This window comes from Olea europaea, chromosome 3 (genome assembly GCF_002742605.1).
Source record: "Olea europaea var. sylvestris chromosome 3, O_europaea_v1, whole genome shotgun sequence".
Lineage (NCBI taxonomy): Eukaryota > Viridiplantae > Streptophyta > Magnoliopsida > Lamiales > Oleaceae > Olea > Olea europaea.
In genome coordinates, this window is record NC_036239.1 from 6,890,230 (window position 1) to 6,908,442 (window position 18,213).

The 18,213-nt window shown below is 31.5% G+C and overlaps 1 protein-coding gene across 1 annotated transcript; it reads right to left on the bottom strand.

Moving 5' to 3' along the window:
* Window positions 1-7,802: 7,802 nt before the first annotated feature.
* Window positions 7,803-8,720, bottom strand: LOC111391375 (protein MIZU-KUSSEI 1-like). Its single transcript, XM_023016590.1, has one exon. The coding sequence runs from the start codon at window positions 8,633-8,635 to the stop codon at window positions 7,898-7,900; it is 738 nt and encodes a 245-aa protein (XP_022872358.1). The 5' UTR covers window positions 8,636-8,720; the 3' UTR covers window positions 7,803-7,897.
* Between the last annotated feature and the right edge of the window lie 9,493 nt (window positions 8,721-18,213).

The following is an 18,213-nucleotide window of genomic DNA, read 5'->3' on the forward strand; positions in this document are numbered from 1 at the left end:
AATTATGCTGAATTCCTAAAGAAAGTGTTGTCGAAGAAAATGAAGTTGGAGGAGTTTGAGATGCTGAAATTAACAGAAGTGTAATGGCATTCTCCAGAAGAAGCTCCCTCAGAAACTAAAAGACCCGGGCATCTTTGCAATTTCATACACAATTGGTGAGTCTACCATGACAAGGCAAAGTGTGATCTAGGTGCTGGTATCAATTTGAGACTACTATATATATTCAGAAAGGTGGGCCTTGGAGAAATTAAACCAACTACAATCACTTACAACTAGATGATAGATCCATCACATACTAAGAGGTATATTGAAGATGTATTGGTAAAGGTAGGCAAGTTCATATTTTCAATGGAGTTTTGGTGTTAGATATGGAAGAAGATCAAGAATTACCATTGATTTTAGCTCGACCTTTCTTGGCAACTGAAAGAGTATTGATTGATATACAATGAGGGATATTGACATTGAGGGTTAATGAAGAGCAAGTAATATTCGACATCTATCAACAAAGAAAACCTCAGAAAAAGTCAACACTTGCCACATAGTCCAATCAATTGATGCAATGGAGGGTAAAAATTACAAAAGAGAATTGTTCTATGACCCTCTAGAGCGGTACATGACAACCAGTTACTCAACAATCGATACAACTGCTACCGGAAGCTACACAAAGACCCAGGAAATGGTAGATTTCATCTTAACTCAAGAAACCGATCTACCTGACAGAAAGAACTACATTGAAGAACCTCTGAAACCTCCTAATGTTATCAAATCAAAAAAAAATTTGAAGGTCATACCGAAGTTGAAGTCGTGGCCTAATCCTAGTAGCCATACTATATTGAAGAAGAGTTCAAAGCCAATGAACAAGTTTGGAAACATGAGAGAAGTGCCACCTGAAAACCCAACTTAGGCACTTCGGTTATGTCAAGCTAATGACATTAAGAAGCACTTTTTGGGAGGCAACCCATGCATTTTATCTCTCTACCTTTTTTTATATTAGTGTCAAATTTTATTTAGCAACGAGTTTATTTTTTTATGTAGAAAATCTCAACTTTGGGGGAAAAGATAAAAGAAGAATCCATCAAATCTAGCATCATAGTACCATAACATCATTAGCAATACACATAATTCAGGAAAGTTCCCTTCCTTTTCCTTTAATTTCACATTGAGGACAATGTTTAGTCTAAGTTTGCGGGGTAAAATATAAATTGTTTAATTGCATTAGTTTTTTTTTTTGTTGAATGATTTGTATGCTGTTTAAAAAAAAAAATATTTGTTTTTGTATGTTTATAGGAGTTAGATAGCCTTGTTAGCATTGGTGCATATAATTGAGAACGTGTTGGCTTATGAATTGTAGACAAGTTATGTGCCTTAGTTAATTTTTTGCTTGTTCATGTGAAACATGAGATACCTATACATATGTGTTGATTGTGGCATTATACATAAGTAGGTTGATCCATGTTTATAGGTTGAAATAGAGAACTTAGATGCTAAATCTAAATAACCACTAAACACTATTATATCCTTCAACCAAATTTAGGATGTTTGGGTGGTTGAACTGTTGTAGGGAAACTTGGAGATAAATGTGGATTTCATGTATGCTAAATTTTATGTGGACTATCTAAGATCAATATGATAAAAATTGGGTGAAAACCTTAAATTAGAGGTCAATTTTTGAGAATAAGTGTTTAATAAGAGGCATTGCACTAATCACTGCATAAAAGGGGAAAAAAAAAAAAGATGTCATGTTGTGAAGCTACCTTAAAAGATCTCAATGAGGACAACTATAGTAATCTCATTATGAAACATATCTTCATAGCCTGTATGACTCAAGTAAATAAGTTTGCGACGGTTTAAAATTGGTAATCTAAAGTCATCTGAATTGAGAGTCATCGGTATAAAATTCACTACATGGATCATTTAGAAAGATTAATGTAGAGATGTACACATGAAATAGAAGATGCACACATGTCTTGATTTAGCCCCAAACACTTGTTTTATAGGATTAGATCTTTGATAGTAAGTTAGTAACTTGGTTGATTCTTGGGGGTTGAAGTAGTAAAAAAATATGGAAAATTCTCATATGTTGATATGTTGAACTGCAATTAGTAAAATATAACCAAACTTGAGTTGTGTAAGAAATTAGTACTAAAAATCAATTTTAGAATACACCTCGAGAAGTGTGAAAAGAAAACAAGTTTGAGGATGTGTGAATCCCACGAGCGAATTAAGTAAATATATGACTTTTAAGGTCGATAATTGGATCAGCTTATTAATGCAAAACGTCACACTTAACTCTTCATACACACGCCCGTTTTGCATTGAACATTTAAGAATTTAGCTTTTGCAATATAGTTTTGATGTGCTTATAATTGGTATTATGTTTTCAATCATAAGCTATGAAGGCAAACTATTTAACTAACTAAATTTGTTTATGTGTTTTCTTTTTTTAAATTTGTTTGTTTAAATGTTTGTAAGTTAGTTACTATTTTGCTTAGTGTTTGCTCAATGACTAGCAAAGTATTAAGTTGGGGTGTTTGATAAGTGTATTTTACTCATACTATAGACACCATCGAAATTGTAAGAGATCCAAAGTTCGGGAATTAAAGTACAAATACTCAAAAGTTGTATCGAACTTCACAATGAAGATTTAAGAGTGTTAGGAGTCTATTGGATAAAAGAAAGTCAAAGGGATGAAATATAGTTAAAGTATGATCACACATCAATTTCCAACCAAAAAATTATGTTTTGAATTTTTAGTCTCATATTGAGACTCATTTTTGACATAATAAACATTAGAATTGGAAAATGATATCTGAAACAAAATTGTAGCATTTTGAGTTAGCTTTTCAAAGCATCTTGAATCACTTTAATCGAATATCAAGAGAAGAAGTTATATTAAAAATACTGAAAGATACACAGTGTTATTTTTCACCTGAAGTGAGCGTCGTAGCGCTCATCTTGCTGAAATTTGCCATAGCACTGCCGTGCTTGAAAAATGAATTTTGAATTTTTTTTGACGCTTTTTCCTAGCCTAATCCAATCCTAATTGACCTAAAATTTCAAAATACTATAAATACAAACCTAAAAGACCACAATTGAAGAGAGAATTCAACCGGGTAAGAAGGGGGCAAGATTCAAGAAATCAAGGTGGCAAAAGCAACTTGTTAAAGAAGATTGATTCAACCAATGCAAAAAAATAGTTTTTTCTTTCTTCTCTTCGTGTTATTCTTTATGAATTGTGTAGATTTCATGGCTTTTATCATGAATTAAACTATTCTTCTAAGGTTTGATTAGCCAAAATTTGAGAGTATAATTTGAATTAATTTTAGTTATTTCTATGAAATTTTTCATTCCGTTTATTTGTGTTATGATTTTAATACTTTCACTAGTTAATTTCAGCATGAGAAGGGAATTTGGGCCAAATCATAAGATGAACACGACGTAAATTTTATGGGTTTCGAAAGAAAGTGTAGAATCTATGAAGCTTATTCCATAAAAGAGCCACAAACTTAATAAATTATTGATTTTAATTTCAAATAGAGATTTTGAAATTAAAATCTAAAATTAATTTCTAGTCGGCACTCACGAGATGGGATAAAAATACAATTGAGTCTTGCTTACAAACATGGAAAATTTGATTTGAGAAAACTAGGTTTTTGAAAATCATATTTGATTGTTTGCTAAAATCATAACCTCAATCTTTTTCATCTTGATTATTTTATTTGTTGAATTCGTCACCACACTTATCATGTTAAAACCATTGATTTGATAACTCATTCATCTAGATAAAATAAATGCTATATAATAGTAGTACTTCGTATAAATTTAAATTACAATCTCTATGAGTTCGACACTCTTAACTCCATTCATATATTACAAAACTTGACACCGTACTTGCGATATAAATCATGTTATAAAAATCGCGTGACACCTCCCATTATGAGACGGTTGTGCAGCATGGTGAACACATGGCATCTCTCATAATATATTATCAATGCCATATACAATCTTGCTACTGGGCACAGCAGATCGTACACATTGATGGATTTACGTGTGGTTATGTGGGTTCAGTGGACCTCTACAAACCCCAATAAATCTGCCAATGTTCACCCATGAACAACCCAGAAAATGTAATTGGGAAGAATGAGTCGGGGATGAATTTGATCCAATACAAATTTAATAGGCCAAATTAGAGAAGAAGAGAGATGGACTGGATGTCAACTTTATAAATTTTTTACTAATTAGCTTAGGTCAATTTGGTATAGAATTACACGAGGCAACTATCAATTTATGAAAAACTCTAGGCACAAACCCCCCAATAAATACATATTTTTCCTTCAACATCCCTACTTTTCTCAACCCTCCAATTCCATTTTCCCCATGACCTAGGTTTGTCATTTTTACTAAATAATCCTTTTTTACTTAGTAAATTGTGCCAATGTCAAGTTTCGTCTTCGATCTCACTTCTAAGCTAAACAATGACTTTTCCTAACTTAGTGATTTTACATTTTATAAAATATTAGAATCGATCGTTGAATTATTATTTTTATAGAATTGGTTTTTTACTATTGTCATTTAAAGGAATGTTGAGATTTTGCCTATTGAAATCGATTGTGGCTTTATGGTTGAAATTATTATTTGAAATATATTAGCATCATTTATTTGTTGAATTCCATGTCAATCAATTGCAAAAAAAATATTTTAAATGAAAATTTTCATCTTCGAGTGAATAATAAAATATTGGTTAAACGAGTGTTCAAGAGAAAAAAGATGTTCGAGAAAAAAGATTATCTTAATTTTTTATCCTACATTGATTGGCAAGTAACCTAGATTACTGATAAAGAGTAGTGATCAAGATAATTTTTTTTTTTTTTAAATTATCTCTAGGTAATTTTTCGTTTCAAAATATATACATAATGATTAATGACAGTGATAGATTTTCTGTTTTTCTCTAGCAAATTTCTTGAGCACAAGTACGTATCCCAACTAATGGTCATATAGACTATTTTTATCTGTTTTGTAGCTAAAACCTTGACCATAAGTACACCTCAACTTTTGTTCGACTTATATCAAGTTTTCTTTTGTTTTTAATATTACAGTTAAAAAGAATTCGATTTATTTATTTATATTTATATCTTCAGTTTTTTATATTTTCATTTATGGACCATTTAACAATTTTTGACATTTTCATTTTCATTTTCATTTATGGACCATTGAAAAGTTTCTCCCAAAAAAAGATTTTTTGTGTTATTCGTCGATTAGCATTTGTATGGGAGAAATTATGAGTCATTGAATAAATTGATAGAACTAAGTGGTACATAAATGGGTAGTGGTTATGATCCTATGAATTGTGTAGTTAAAATTAAAGTTTGACTTTAATCTTCAAATTATAATAAGATTATATTGTAAACCAAACATATGACTATAATATCATTATAGTTTTCTTATTTTTGATAAATTTTTAATAATTCTAAAAATCATTTAATATTTAAAATAATAGTATCAAACATCTAAAATTATAAAATACTATATAATGATTCTTACTATTAGTTAATTAGTTAATTATACAATTTTCAAGTTTCTAAAATGCAAAAAAGTAGACTGTTTTTCATAATTTCAACTTTTCAAGTCATACTTAATAGATTTATCGGAACTTCATACATATTTTCGAAGTTTTCAAGAAAACAATAAGTCTCAATCATAATTACGTAATGTAGACATATAATAGCGTAGTTTAAGTCTTATCTTAATTACTCTTTATCGTACTACAATTCTCTAACTTTTTTTATTTTTGACTTTTGTACAAATAAAATCATTTCAAACCTTGAAACTAAAGTCAAATAAAGGACTTTAAAAAAAAATTAATAACCTGCAACTAGGGACGTCTAGATTAACCTGGTAGTTATCCGCTTAACTTTGTGCTCACTGTCAAGACGTGATGTTTCGTCCGCACCTAAGCGTGCTTTTTAGAATACTGATCACGGTGATTGGGAATAGAATGAAGAGGAAAGAACGATTTTTCAAAGAATAAATTTGAGATTCTAATGAAAGTGATTAAATACGAGCTTTCAAAGAATTTTCTGTGGTTTTTTGCATAATCAAACATTAGCATTTATAAATCTTTGATTTAATGTGTCGTAGCGAACATTGTAGGATTTTTGAATGTGAGCGGTAATGCAAAGGAAGATTTTTAAACTAAAATGTACAGTAGCCATTTTTCAAACTAGACGAGTTTGAACACTAATCTTCAATAACAGTCTGCAGAATGACTATTGGCAAATTTTATAGATTAGGGCTTCAAATTGTGCTTCGTAGATTTGAGAAAATTGATGGGTTTGATGTCGGATTTATCGGGTTAGGGTTTATTAGTTATTGGTGTAAGGGATTATGATGGATTTTGGATAGAATAGAACGTGAGAGATTTCTTCCAATGTTGTAGGCGATTTGGCTGGGGGGGGGAGGGGTTTGCTAATTGGGTTTTGCTAAGTGCACACTGGGACTGACACCATCAAGAGGGTGCCCAAGATTTTTTTATTGGGCATGGGGCCCCCTTTTGTGAGGAGGCTGTCAATCTCGGTGTACAAATAGTAAAATCCCTATTAATTTGTGTGGATTCGAATTTGGAGTACATTAGATAAGGTGTTGAGTGAATTGAGTTTAGTCGTCTGGCTTGCTCGCCACGAGCTTGATCATTGGTGGGGCTCGCAAGCCTATCACAGAAAAATCAAAATGGAAACGATTTCATTTACAAAGTACTCGAAGTTTTTATTGGTGATTTTGATTCTTAAAATATACAATTAAGCTACTTGTGCATTCATCATTGACATTTTAAATGATATCCCTTCTGCGTAGGAAATTTGACCATTATCTAGAAAGAATGTTGTAAAAATCAATGTACAAAAAATTGTCAACTCAAAAAATGTCATCCATGATGTCAAACTTGATGTACACCAAGCAAAATTGATCCACAGCCAGTGGATTCATTAAGAATTGGCTTAAGTCCAAAAATCAATTGTAAGTCAATTTTTGAGGGGGTAGAAATTATATTATGTTCGCCAAGGAAAGGACAAAATTGGAAACTAATTTTTGAACGGGTGGATTTGTCAATCGCCCCATGGTGACATTGAAGACATGTATAGGGTTTTTCATAAATGAATGCACTGTTCAAAAATCTAAAACCAACTAAAGTTTTATATTCTTATCTAGACCAATCAGGGGCCAAATGCCAAAAACATGCATAATTTTTCGAAATAAGTGATGATGTAAGTCTTGAACTCGATATATTAATTTGTTTATTCAAGTACGATGTTAAACTACTTATCTAGAAGTTTAAATTATTTGAAATGAGACCAATTTATTTACTTAAATTATTGTCTTTAATCCATCCATTGCCTGCCAAATTTAATTTTCATATCAGAAATTTAGTTTTTGTGAGTAAAATTTAGATCTCTCATCAACTCTTGTATCACGTTAAACCGCCTTAATCATTTAGACAAAGTATGAAGTGATTGAACAAGTGATTCTTTTCAAGAACCGTGCTGGATGGACAAGGCCACGTAGACCCTGTCCAAACTGATTCTTTTCAAGAACCGTGCTAGACGGACAAGGCCACGTGCGTTGGCCCTGTCCAAACCGATTCTTTTCAAACACTATGTTGGACGTACAAAGCCACGTAGGCCCTGTCCAAACTGTTAGGACAGGGCCTACAGGTTTTTCCTTCTTTCCAATCTTCCCCTACATATGTAATTAATCAAAAAACAGAAATATACATGCATGCAATAATGATCTCAATAACAATATTGATGATAAATTTCTTAATCTCAATATATAACATAACTCTAAATAAACAAACCACAAGACCCAGACAGATATAAATGTTTTTCAATTATTAATTAATTGATCAGACTCTAACAAAGAAAATACTCAGTTCAGGCCCACTATTTCCATCTGGATTCATCATGTAATACGTCTCTGAATCCTTCGATCCAGTCACTCGTTCAAAATAAGCTCTCAAATATGTCAGTTCCCCTTCCGGCAAGTCTGCGGCATCGCCGGGAAGAACTCCGGCTCCCATTGACACTGCATGAAGCATTTGAATAGCCTTCAAATCATCATCCGTCACGTCTCTTTTTACTGCATATCCAGCTTTTCTTCCATTGCAGTACATAGTCCAGATAGGTTCGTCCATCAGCTTGATTTTCTCAGTAGGGTGTTTTTCGCATTCGAGTGCAATTCGAACAAGTCCCAATCCCATATCTTGAAGGAGTTTTCCAGTTTGAATTGAGAGTTCAAGGACAAGAACCGGAAGGCACCTGGGGTTTTCTTGAATTGCTATGTTTACACGAGATTTCCGGTGCCCGAATAGGGTTCCGGTCAGCTGTTTTCCGCCGTGAATATGGCCATCGTGGATCGGAACAGGCATCTTGCATGGAGGATTGATGACAGGAAATGACCGGAAAACTGATCGGACACGCTGGAAAAGTTTAGTGGACTTGGAGGGATTCTTTTTACGGGATGGTTCTTGTAGAGTGACTTGAGGCTTAGGAGGTGAATTCTCAGCTGGCGCCACCACATTCGGGGCCGGCGGAGGCGGTGGCCGCCGCTTTGGAGTGGGCATTTTGTGCTTAGGCGTTGGCATCTTGGTATTGATGAACGGAAAAATGTGCAGGCTATTGTGTATATAAGAAGAGGAAATAATGGGAAGCACGTTTTTTGTTGATCAATTCAGAGTGGTTTACTACTATGCGATGATTGACTTAAAAACTTATAATTAATTATAATCACTTGGCCAAAAAGAGTAATTAAATAACTATAATTTGTTTTTCTGTTTGTTAGTTCTCTTGAATTTAGGCGGAAATCTCTGCTTTGGGTTGAAAGTAAAAGGCATAGTTATCTGGCAACAAAGCATTATCCAATTATTAAACATTGGAAATGGAAAATAACTGTTAATATTGAAAAATTAGGGGGGGAAAATTTATAACGGTCTAAAAATCTGATTAAAATCTGATTTTTATTTAAACCAAACGTGGGCCGAATTTCTTACTCTTTTTTGTAAATTTAGAACTTTCAAGCTGCAATTACTCTATGGATGGAAGGCAATAATACTTACGAAACTTTTATGTTGCTTCTCACAATTATCGAGCCTAGTTAACTCAGTTCTTTCTTGTGACCCTGATCTCTTACTACGTTTGATTATTCGGATGTACCGTTACTTAAACAAAGACACCCAACTTCTCCCAAATTCTCTTAATAAGCCCTTGGCTAAAACTTTACAATGTGCTTATAAGGATCTTTAAATAAATATTTTGACTCTGTACTTTTATTTTATGTTATGTCCAATCTTAATTAAAATTCTATATAATAAAGTAACATGTTGATTCACTTTTAAATTAAAATGTTAGTTGAGTTCTCTTATTAAAAACTCATATGTCAATTCTTCAATAAAAAGTCCCCGTTAGAGCCTTTGCTCCATTCGAAACGTCTTGTTTCTTCATTAAACAATTAATTGTCAACCAAAATAGTCAACTCCATGTTTGCCGACTTAGTTCGAATCGACAATTTGGTAGAATTTATTTACATCGATTATTAACAGTTTGCTGGGATTGCCTTCACAAGAACAGTATTCATTGTAGGTATTTCTTCGTTACCACTGCAACTCCTCTGCCAGAATCAAAATAAAATAAAATATTGGATTTTTGAAATTTGAAACTCTAATAAAAGTTTGAATTCTACACAAAATTGACTAGGAATTATGGTAGCAAGTATTCACCAAACAAATAAACACCCACAACAGTGAGAACTGAAAGGAAATTTCAACATATACATAAAATATATTCGAGGATTCCCATTTCAGATGCTGGATTAACAATGATAAAGAAAGACACGTCTCATACATTGTTTTGAAGAAACAAATTTAAGAAAGACACGTCTCATATCCTGTGTTGAAGAAACACTACACGTAATTCATTTTTTATAACATGCAATTCATGTCGTAAAATAATGTTAACGGCATATAGCTTCGTATCTATAAAGCAAAGTTGTGAATTCTCACCTCTTTTTATGACATGCATTGAATATTGTAACATGAATGAAAGAGCGTCGTTAATTAAACTTATTACGACATTCATATGCACACTATAAATAGATCTCCATTTAAGACGTGTTAGTTGCTAAGCTTGCATTTGCACTTCGTTAACTACGTTTTTTAATAAACTTCATATTAGTTTTTTATGTTTATTTATTTAATTGACTGCTCATATGTATTTTATTAAATATTTAAATCTATAATAATTGAAGTTAACAAAAGTATATATATCAGCCCATATATAATCATTCTTTCATAAGCGATAATTTTTTAGTATAAACCACTTAATCACTCGGTGGAGAGTTTTGACACAAAGTCACAAACACGTATTATATTATTACTAAGAAACGATTATGAAATTTAAGAAAAAGACATAAAGCCTTAACTTGTGTTGAAGAAAAGGAAAGCAAACGATTACGTCTGAAACTTCAAGTTCTTTTTTTTTTCCCCACATCCAAAAGGAAAAGATTAGATAGTGCCCATTTGGCCATTTCTTGTTAATTATTTTAGCAAATAATTTATTTATCTAGTGATTGCTTATTATTCATCCACTCATTTCTTATTGCTTCTAAGATCTCCATTCCATTTTCTTTGACCAAGCATTGCATGATTGAATCTTTGGATAGAATCATTTGCATGCCTTCAAAATGCTTTGGTTGAAGATCCATTTTCTTAATAAGGGATCTTGAGATGATAAAAAATAGGAAACTAAGAAATAAATACCTTTCTTGTTACAAAAAGAAATGTCATTATTTTCGATACAACACAATACGTGCTTATACTTTATTTGATAGGTTAAAATGGATTATTGAAGAAAAATAAATGAAATCTCTATGCAAAGTTTTCTAATACTGAGAACCCATCATTAATAAGAAATTAACAAGCTTTTAGTAAGTGTAAAGAAGAAAATGGAGTTGCCTTTTCCATCAAAGCGACACACTTTTAGACACAACAATTGATATGGACATTAATTATACTTTTTCAGACTTTAAAATGTTTGTATTTCCTTAAAATTCAATTGTCATAACACGAACAAAAAGGTACCTGCATTTTTTTAATAAAAGTTTTTAGCTTTACTAAGAATTAATGGATCTCATTATTCAGTATTTGAGTGTATGATTATGTACTATCTTTGGACATTTGGTAACATGTTAGGCATGAGTATTATAATTAATAAATTTCATCCACACATTTTATTTTTTAATGTTGTCCAATATGGTCCGATCCTTATTAAATATATATTGGTCATACGCGGATTAAATCACATTAGACATAATTAAGAGGAAAAAGTTAAAATTTTGTAGATTTAGCCTTCGATCCGGAAGAATTTTATAAACGATTTAATATATAAACAGATGGAGATGAGTAGTGTATAAATCGATAATACTTGTGAGTTCTTTAACATGTGTTGTTAAAATTAAAGTTTGACCATTTATTAATAATTTATAAATTTTTCCAAAAAATGAAATTCAATCCTTTATAAATAATTTATAAATTTTGTCAAACAAATGCTTACATTCAATAGGGTTATCTAGTATACAAGCACCAAATATTTTATGTATGAGGTTGACATAGACAAATCTAAATTATTTCTGTTTCTTAACATATCGAAATCAAAGTATCAATTATGTCATGAATATCCATAAAGAAATATATCATGATTAAGAAATTCTCATGGTATTTAAGTGTCAAGGACCCTTAATTTGTCTAGGGATAAGCAGCTAAAAAAAGTAAAGTTGCTGACTAGATTAACTTTATTTTAAATATTTGGATATCATCTTATTTGATGACACCTTAATTTCCAATTTATGTGAGAATAATTCAAATATATTTTAAAACTTGGATTTTTTTTTTTATCAAAGGGATTTCCAAATTGTTATCGCGAGGCTCCATTGTTGGAGTAACATTCTCTTTTCAGAGCATAGTTCATTAGTGAACAATATTATGAATTCCGACTGATAAATTATTAACTTTTGCTTAATCCTATCCTGCATTATCAAATTTGAGCATGTGAAACGTGACATAGTGTTTATATAAGAGTAATGTTATATAGCACCATCAACAAAGTTAAGTTGAGCTCAGAGATAGAGTCAAGACTGCTCAACTTCACATTTTGTGGAAGTATTGATACAAATTTATAATCGTTCAATTTGAATGTCACACAGAAAACAAAACGGAAATGAAAGGTGAAATATGTGTATGTATAAATAATTGATGAAGCAATTGCATGAATGTTACGAAACAAATGCATATCAATTGGTGTCTGAATTATTGAATAAAAAGCAAGAAAGGAGTGGAAACTCCAAATGGATGGCAAAAGGTAAGTGGAATACACATATTTCACCACCTTCTTATGCAGCGTTGAATAATTAAAGAAATTAACTTAAGTTCTGGGAAGTGGGAACTAGTCTTTGTTTGGATCCACTTTTCGCCAATCCCGTCTCATTTTACCAATGAAAACATAAAAGTGGGATTTATCTATGATTTGAAGAGATGCAGATAATTAGTTAATTAGAATTAATTCCACTTAATTATCTAATCTCAAACACCCCCTAAGAATCTGTTTTTCTCGATTGGATGAAATGTTTTTGCAAACATCTAAGGTCATTGCACCATTGATAGATATTATGACCAATAATATATGAATAAGACCATTTGTACACCATGCTCTATAGTATAGTGTACAACCCCTTCACATGAGGGAGGCCCACCAATCATTGGTAAGCTCCCTAATGAGTGCATTTCATTCATACTTCAGCCACCATCTAAACTTGATATTTAGCTAATTCATATGAGTTTTAGAGCGTTTTAATAAATGTTTTGATATTGTGATATAGGTTGATGAAATTGAAAGAAATAAACGAAAGTATGCAAAATTGATAAGTAGGCTAAATTGTAAGAAATCCAAAGATTAGGGACTAATGTGTAAATATTCAAAAATTGTGTTAGACTTCACAATGAATATTCGAGAGTGCTATGAGTCAATTGGATAAAGAAAAAAGTCAAAGAGATGAAATATAACCAAAGTATGATCACACATCAATTTTCAACCAAAAAAGTTGTGCTCTAGATTTTTAGCTTCATATTGCGAACGACTTTTGATATGTCAAACATTCGAATTGGAAAATGACATCTGATATAAAGTTGTAACCCTTGGAGTTAGCTTTTCAATGCCTTTTGAATCGCCTCAATCAAATATCAGGAGAGGAAGTTATGTTAAAAATACTGAAAGATGCTCAGTGCTGTTTTTCCACCCGAAGTGAGTGTCACGGCATCCGTCTTTCTGAAATTCAATAGCATCGTGGCGTTCTGGCGTCGTCAGGCGAGAAAATGAATTTTGAATTTGTTGGACATTTTCCCTTAGCCCAATCCAACCATAATTTCTCCAAGACTTTAAAATACTATAAATATACACGTAAACACCCCAATTGAAGAGAGAATTCAATCAGGCAAGATTTAAGAAATCAAGAAGGAAGCAAAAACAACTTGACAAAGAAGATTGATTCAATCATCCAAAAAATAGTTTTATCTTTCTTCTCTTCATATTATTCTTTATGAATTGTGTAGATTTCATGGCTTTTTTTAATCATGAACTAAACTATATTTCTAGGGTTTGATTAGCCAAAACTGAAGAGTATGCCTTAAACTTATTTTAGTTATTTCTATGAAAATTTCTATTCCATTTATTTGCGTTATGATTTTAATGCTTTCAGTTAATTGGTCACTAATTGAATAAGTAGATGCGAGTCAATTTCGGCACTCGAGAGAGGAGAATTTAGGAACAATCATAAGATTAACACAACGAAGATTTTATAGGTTTTGAGAGAAAGTTTTGAACCTGTGAAGCTTACTTCATAAAAGGACAATAAACTTGATAGATTTTTTATTTTAATTCGGAATAGTTATTGGAATTAAAATCTAAGATTACTTTCTGGCAGACACTCGAGAGAGGGGATAGGGATACAATTGAATTCTTGCGTATAAACATGGGAAAGTCGATTAGAGATAACTAGGTTTTTGAAAATCATATTTGATAATTAGGTGAAATCATTACTCTAGTCTTTCTCACCTTGATTATTCTTCTAACTTTGCATTATTTGTTGAATTCATCATCACACTCATTACATTAAAACCATTGATTTGATAACTCATTCGTCTAGATAAAATAAAAGCTATATAATTACAGTCAGGGACGGAGTCAGGAATTAATGTTACGGGAAGCAAAACTTTAGAAATTTAAGTATGAATAAAATTCATATATAACAAAAAAAAGTCGTAATATAATATTACCAGTTACATTTGTACCTAACGATCCTTTAAAGCATAAAATTCATCAATAATAGAATCTAAATCTAAATTCAAAGAAAATTCTCGTTCAAAGTAAAGTGTCAAACAATCAACAAGAAAACCATCATCCATTTTGTCACGAATTTCCGTCTTCATATGTTTCGTTGTAGAAAATGTTCATTCCACAGTAGCTATTGAAATAGGCAGTGTCAATACTAAACGAATCAATTTAGTCAAATTGATGTAACTCTCCAACCTTCTACTTGTAACCAATTCCTAACATAAATATAAAAGTGTAGATACTTGAAATCGAGGTTCAGAAATCACATCATGCTAATAATGTCGCAACTCGACTTTCAAACTATAAATATCTTGCTGTGTAAAATTTTGAGAATAAAATTTCTCTGAAAGCTTGCAAATATTATCCATGTTAAATTATTCAAAAAGAATTTTTCGAATCCAATGTCGCACCGAGAGAAAGGAGTTCTAATGATGTCTCATTAAATCTTGTATCTAACTTCGTCACAAGAAAATCTATGGCTACATAAAAAATATCAAAGTGGTAATGATGTTCGATGGTAGGATACTCACGACTACGAGAAAGACCAACCATGTATGAACCATGAAAGTCAGGTATATGTATTTTATTTTTTGAGCAAAAAAATTTCACCTCTTCAAGAAATTCTTCCCAGCCATCTTCTCTCAATTCTTGAATGATGATTTTTGTAGGATGGACAAATCTCATGACAGTTAATATGTCTTGAGTTTTTCTGAAGGGCTTGAAAAAACACATCTGTAATTGCCAACATTCTAAACATTAAATTTAAAATAAATACAAATTCAAATGTTGTCAATTTTTTGTATACACCACCCACTTCAGACTGAGTTCTTATATTTGGAGAATGATCACTAAAATACTGAAGCATATCAATCAAACTCCTTACAGAGTTGTAATGAAAAGACTAATGAGTACTTCCGGCTCGTTGCAAATTACCAATTTGATTAGCCCCACTTTCAATCCCTCATTCTACAATTTCCAACAAATGTTCAATTTCTTTTTGGGGCACTTTTTAACTCATTGATGCATTTAAGAAATGATGTAATCATATTAATAACATTGTCCAAATCTTAAAAGAATGAATTAATATCTGCAACAGCCCTACCTTCTGAAACAAATGTAAGTTGTAAACGATGAGCAAAATAATGAACATAATATGCACAAGGACAATCTCTAAGAAATAATGCTTGTAGTCCATTCCAAGCACCATGCATATTATTAGCACCACCATACCCTTGTTCTTTTATGTTTTGCACTTGAAGGTTGAAACGAATAAGAACATCAGAAATTTGATTCTTAAGATTTAACGATACAGTGTCGCTAACACTTTTGATTGCAAGAAAACGTTCTGTCAAAATTTCATTATTGCTCACAAATCTCAAGATAATGGCAATTTATTCTTGTGAAGATGCATCTCGTGCCTCATCAACAAGAACACTAAACTTTGCATCCCCAACTTCTTCACGGATTCTCTATCTTACTCTATTAGCCATAATGCTCAAAATCTCTTTTTGAATGTCTGGATATGTGTAAGTAGAATTTTTTGGAGCATTACCAACACAACTTCTCCTATTTTTGTATTCATTTTTCTAAATGCATCTACCATTTCAAGAATATTCCCATGATTCAATGAAGATAGAAATTCATCATTACCTCTAAATGAACAACCTTGAAGTGCTAGCCACTGAACACTTATAATTGTGGTCATTAGATGCAAATGATTTTTTTTTTTTTTTGTTTTTCTTACTTGATACAACATGCATTACCTTGTCAATATGTTGAGTTGGTTTCATTAGATCTTCAACTCTTCTCTTACAGCCATTATGATATAATGAAGATGTTGTACCAATATGAATAAGAAATGTACATTTACTTCACAGGCCAACCCTCTTACAACTTTCAAATCCAACAGTAACCAATGATGACACATTAGGTGAAACACTTTCATTGAGAAAAAGGAAACTGAAAAAGCAATATGCCTTATGTGTTGAAGGTGAATACTCCAACCAAGAATATTGATTGTACCAATGCTCTTGAAATCGACGTTTTTGTTTTCCACATTATTTGCTCTAATACTCCAAAAGTTTTGGCTAATAAGACCTAGCCTTTAAATAGGCACACCAAATCTAATCACGTTCATTGAACGGATATTCATATATTTGTTTTCTTTTTCCTGGGTCTCGTTCTGTAAAATCAGATGGTTCTAACTCAACATTGAAAGATAAAGATCGTTTAATTTCAAGAGATGCGATTGGAGGATTGAGTACCGTAAGAGTTGGAGTACCCTCGAATTTCTTGATCTTTGTAAAGAAAGATAATAAGGTTCTTCTTTTCTTGGTAAGAAGTCGATTTGGTTCCATATTCAAATCTAAAAGCATAAAAAAACCAAAACACTTCAGTATCTTAACAATCCAAAAACAATCTACTAGCACTTCCAACTACTTATCTAACCATTCAAAAATATTAAACCTAGTTAAAAATTCTACACCAAATCCAAGAATCATCATAAACTCATACTCCATCGTAAAACATAATTCAAGGTAATCAAGGTTAATCCAAATACCTGCTTAGTACTTACATAGTTTATTACCGACAAAATGAACGGGACAATTAGATGAATTATTAAGCTTGTTTAGATGCTTTAAAAGCAAACCAATCAAATGCATGTAAAAAAAAAAATTATAAGCATAAACATAACATAGAAAAAATAAAAATTGAACATAATAAAAATTAGAAACATTTACACACTATCTTTGATTCGGTGGACTGTTTGAACATAATAAAAATTAGAACCATTTTCAGAATATGTTGTAAAGATCAACATCTAACCATGAGATACGTGTTCTAATTTTATTGTTCTAAATGCTTCTAATTTTTATTATGTTCTAATTTTTTAAGAATATGTTACACACCATTTTTAGAATATGTTATAAAAATTAAAATTGTAGCATAATAATAAAACCCATAAACATAACATAGATAAAAAAATATATCATTAATCAAACACGTTACACATTGCAAAAAAAACTAAAATTAGAACATCAGAAAACCTAGCCCAAAAAAATTGTTTTAATACCCAAAAAAAGAGATTATTTTGAATCTTGATATGAATATTAAAAAAGGCCACAATTACTAACCAATAATCGAAGAAAATGAGTTGTTGGCTAAAAATGGGGTTCGAATCGAAGGTATTGCCAATTGAAACTCTTCAAACTTCACTTGTTCTTCTTCCTTGTTTGTGGTCGACGGTAGACTATAGGCGTCGGCGGTCGACGACTCTCCGTTGAGATGGTAATTAGGGAAAAGAACAGAAAGATTGGGGATTAGCCCATTAGAGTTATTCAACGATTTGGGAATTTTTGTTTTCAAATTTTTCAACTAGCTAGCTTGACACGTAAATGGTAGAATGAAGAATGAAGGAGATATATTTGTTGTATAATTGGGTAATGGGCTATTGGGTATTCAAATAATTTTTTGGGCCAAGTACAATAAGAAATTGAATTTACAAAATGGGGTGGGCTGGTTAATTGTTAGTGAATTAATGGACTAAAATAAAAACATTTCATACATTTTTAAGCCATTTTTTGGACAAGGGCTTTGGAAGCACTTGGCTGTACTCCATTCATATATTACAAAATTTTATACCGTATACTTGCAGTATAAATCACGTTATAAAAACGCACCGCTGTTGGGATTATTTAATTTGATTTTTACTAATCTTATTATCAAGTAACTTTTGTTTTAATTTAGATTTCTGTACTTTTTAATAGTTTACTCGGTTCTTGTT

Excerpts from the sequence above, each read along its gene's own strand:
- LOC111391375 (XM_023016590.1), bottom strand. The coding sequence starts at position 8,635 with ATGCCAACGCCTAAGCACAAAATGCCCACTCCAAAGCGGCGGCCACCG.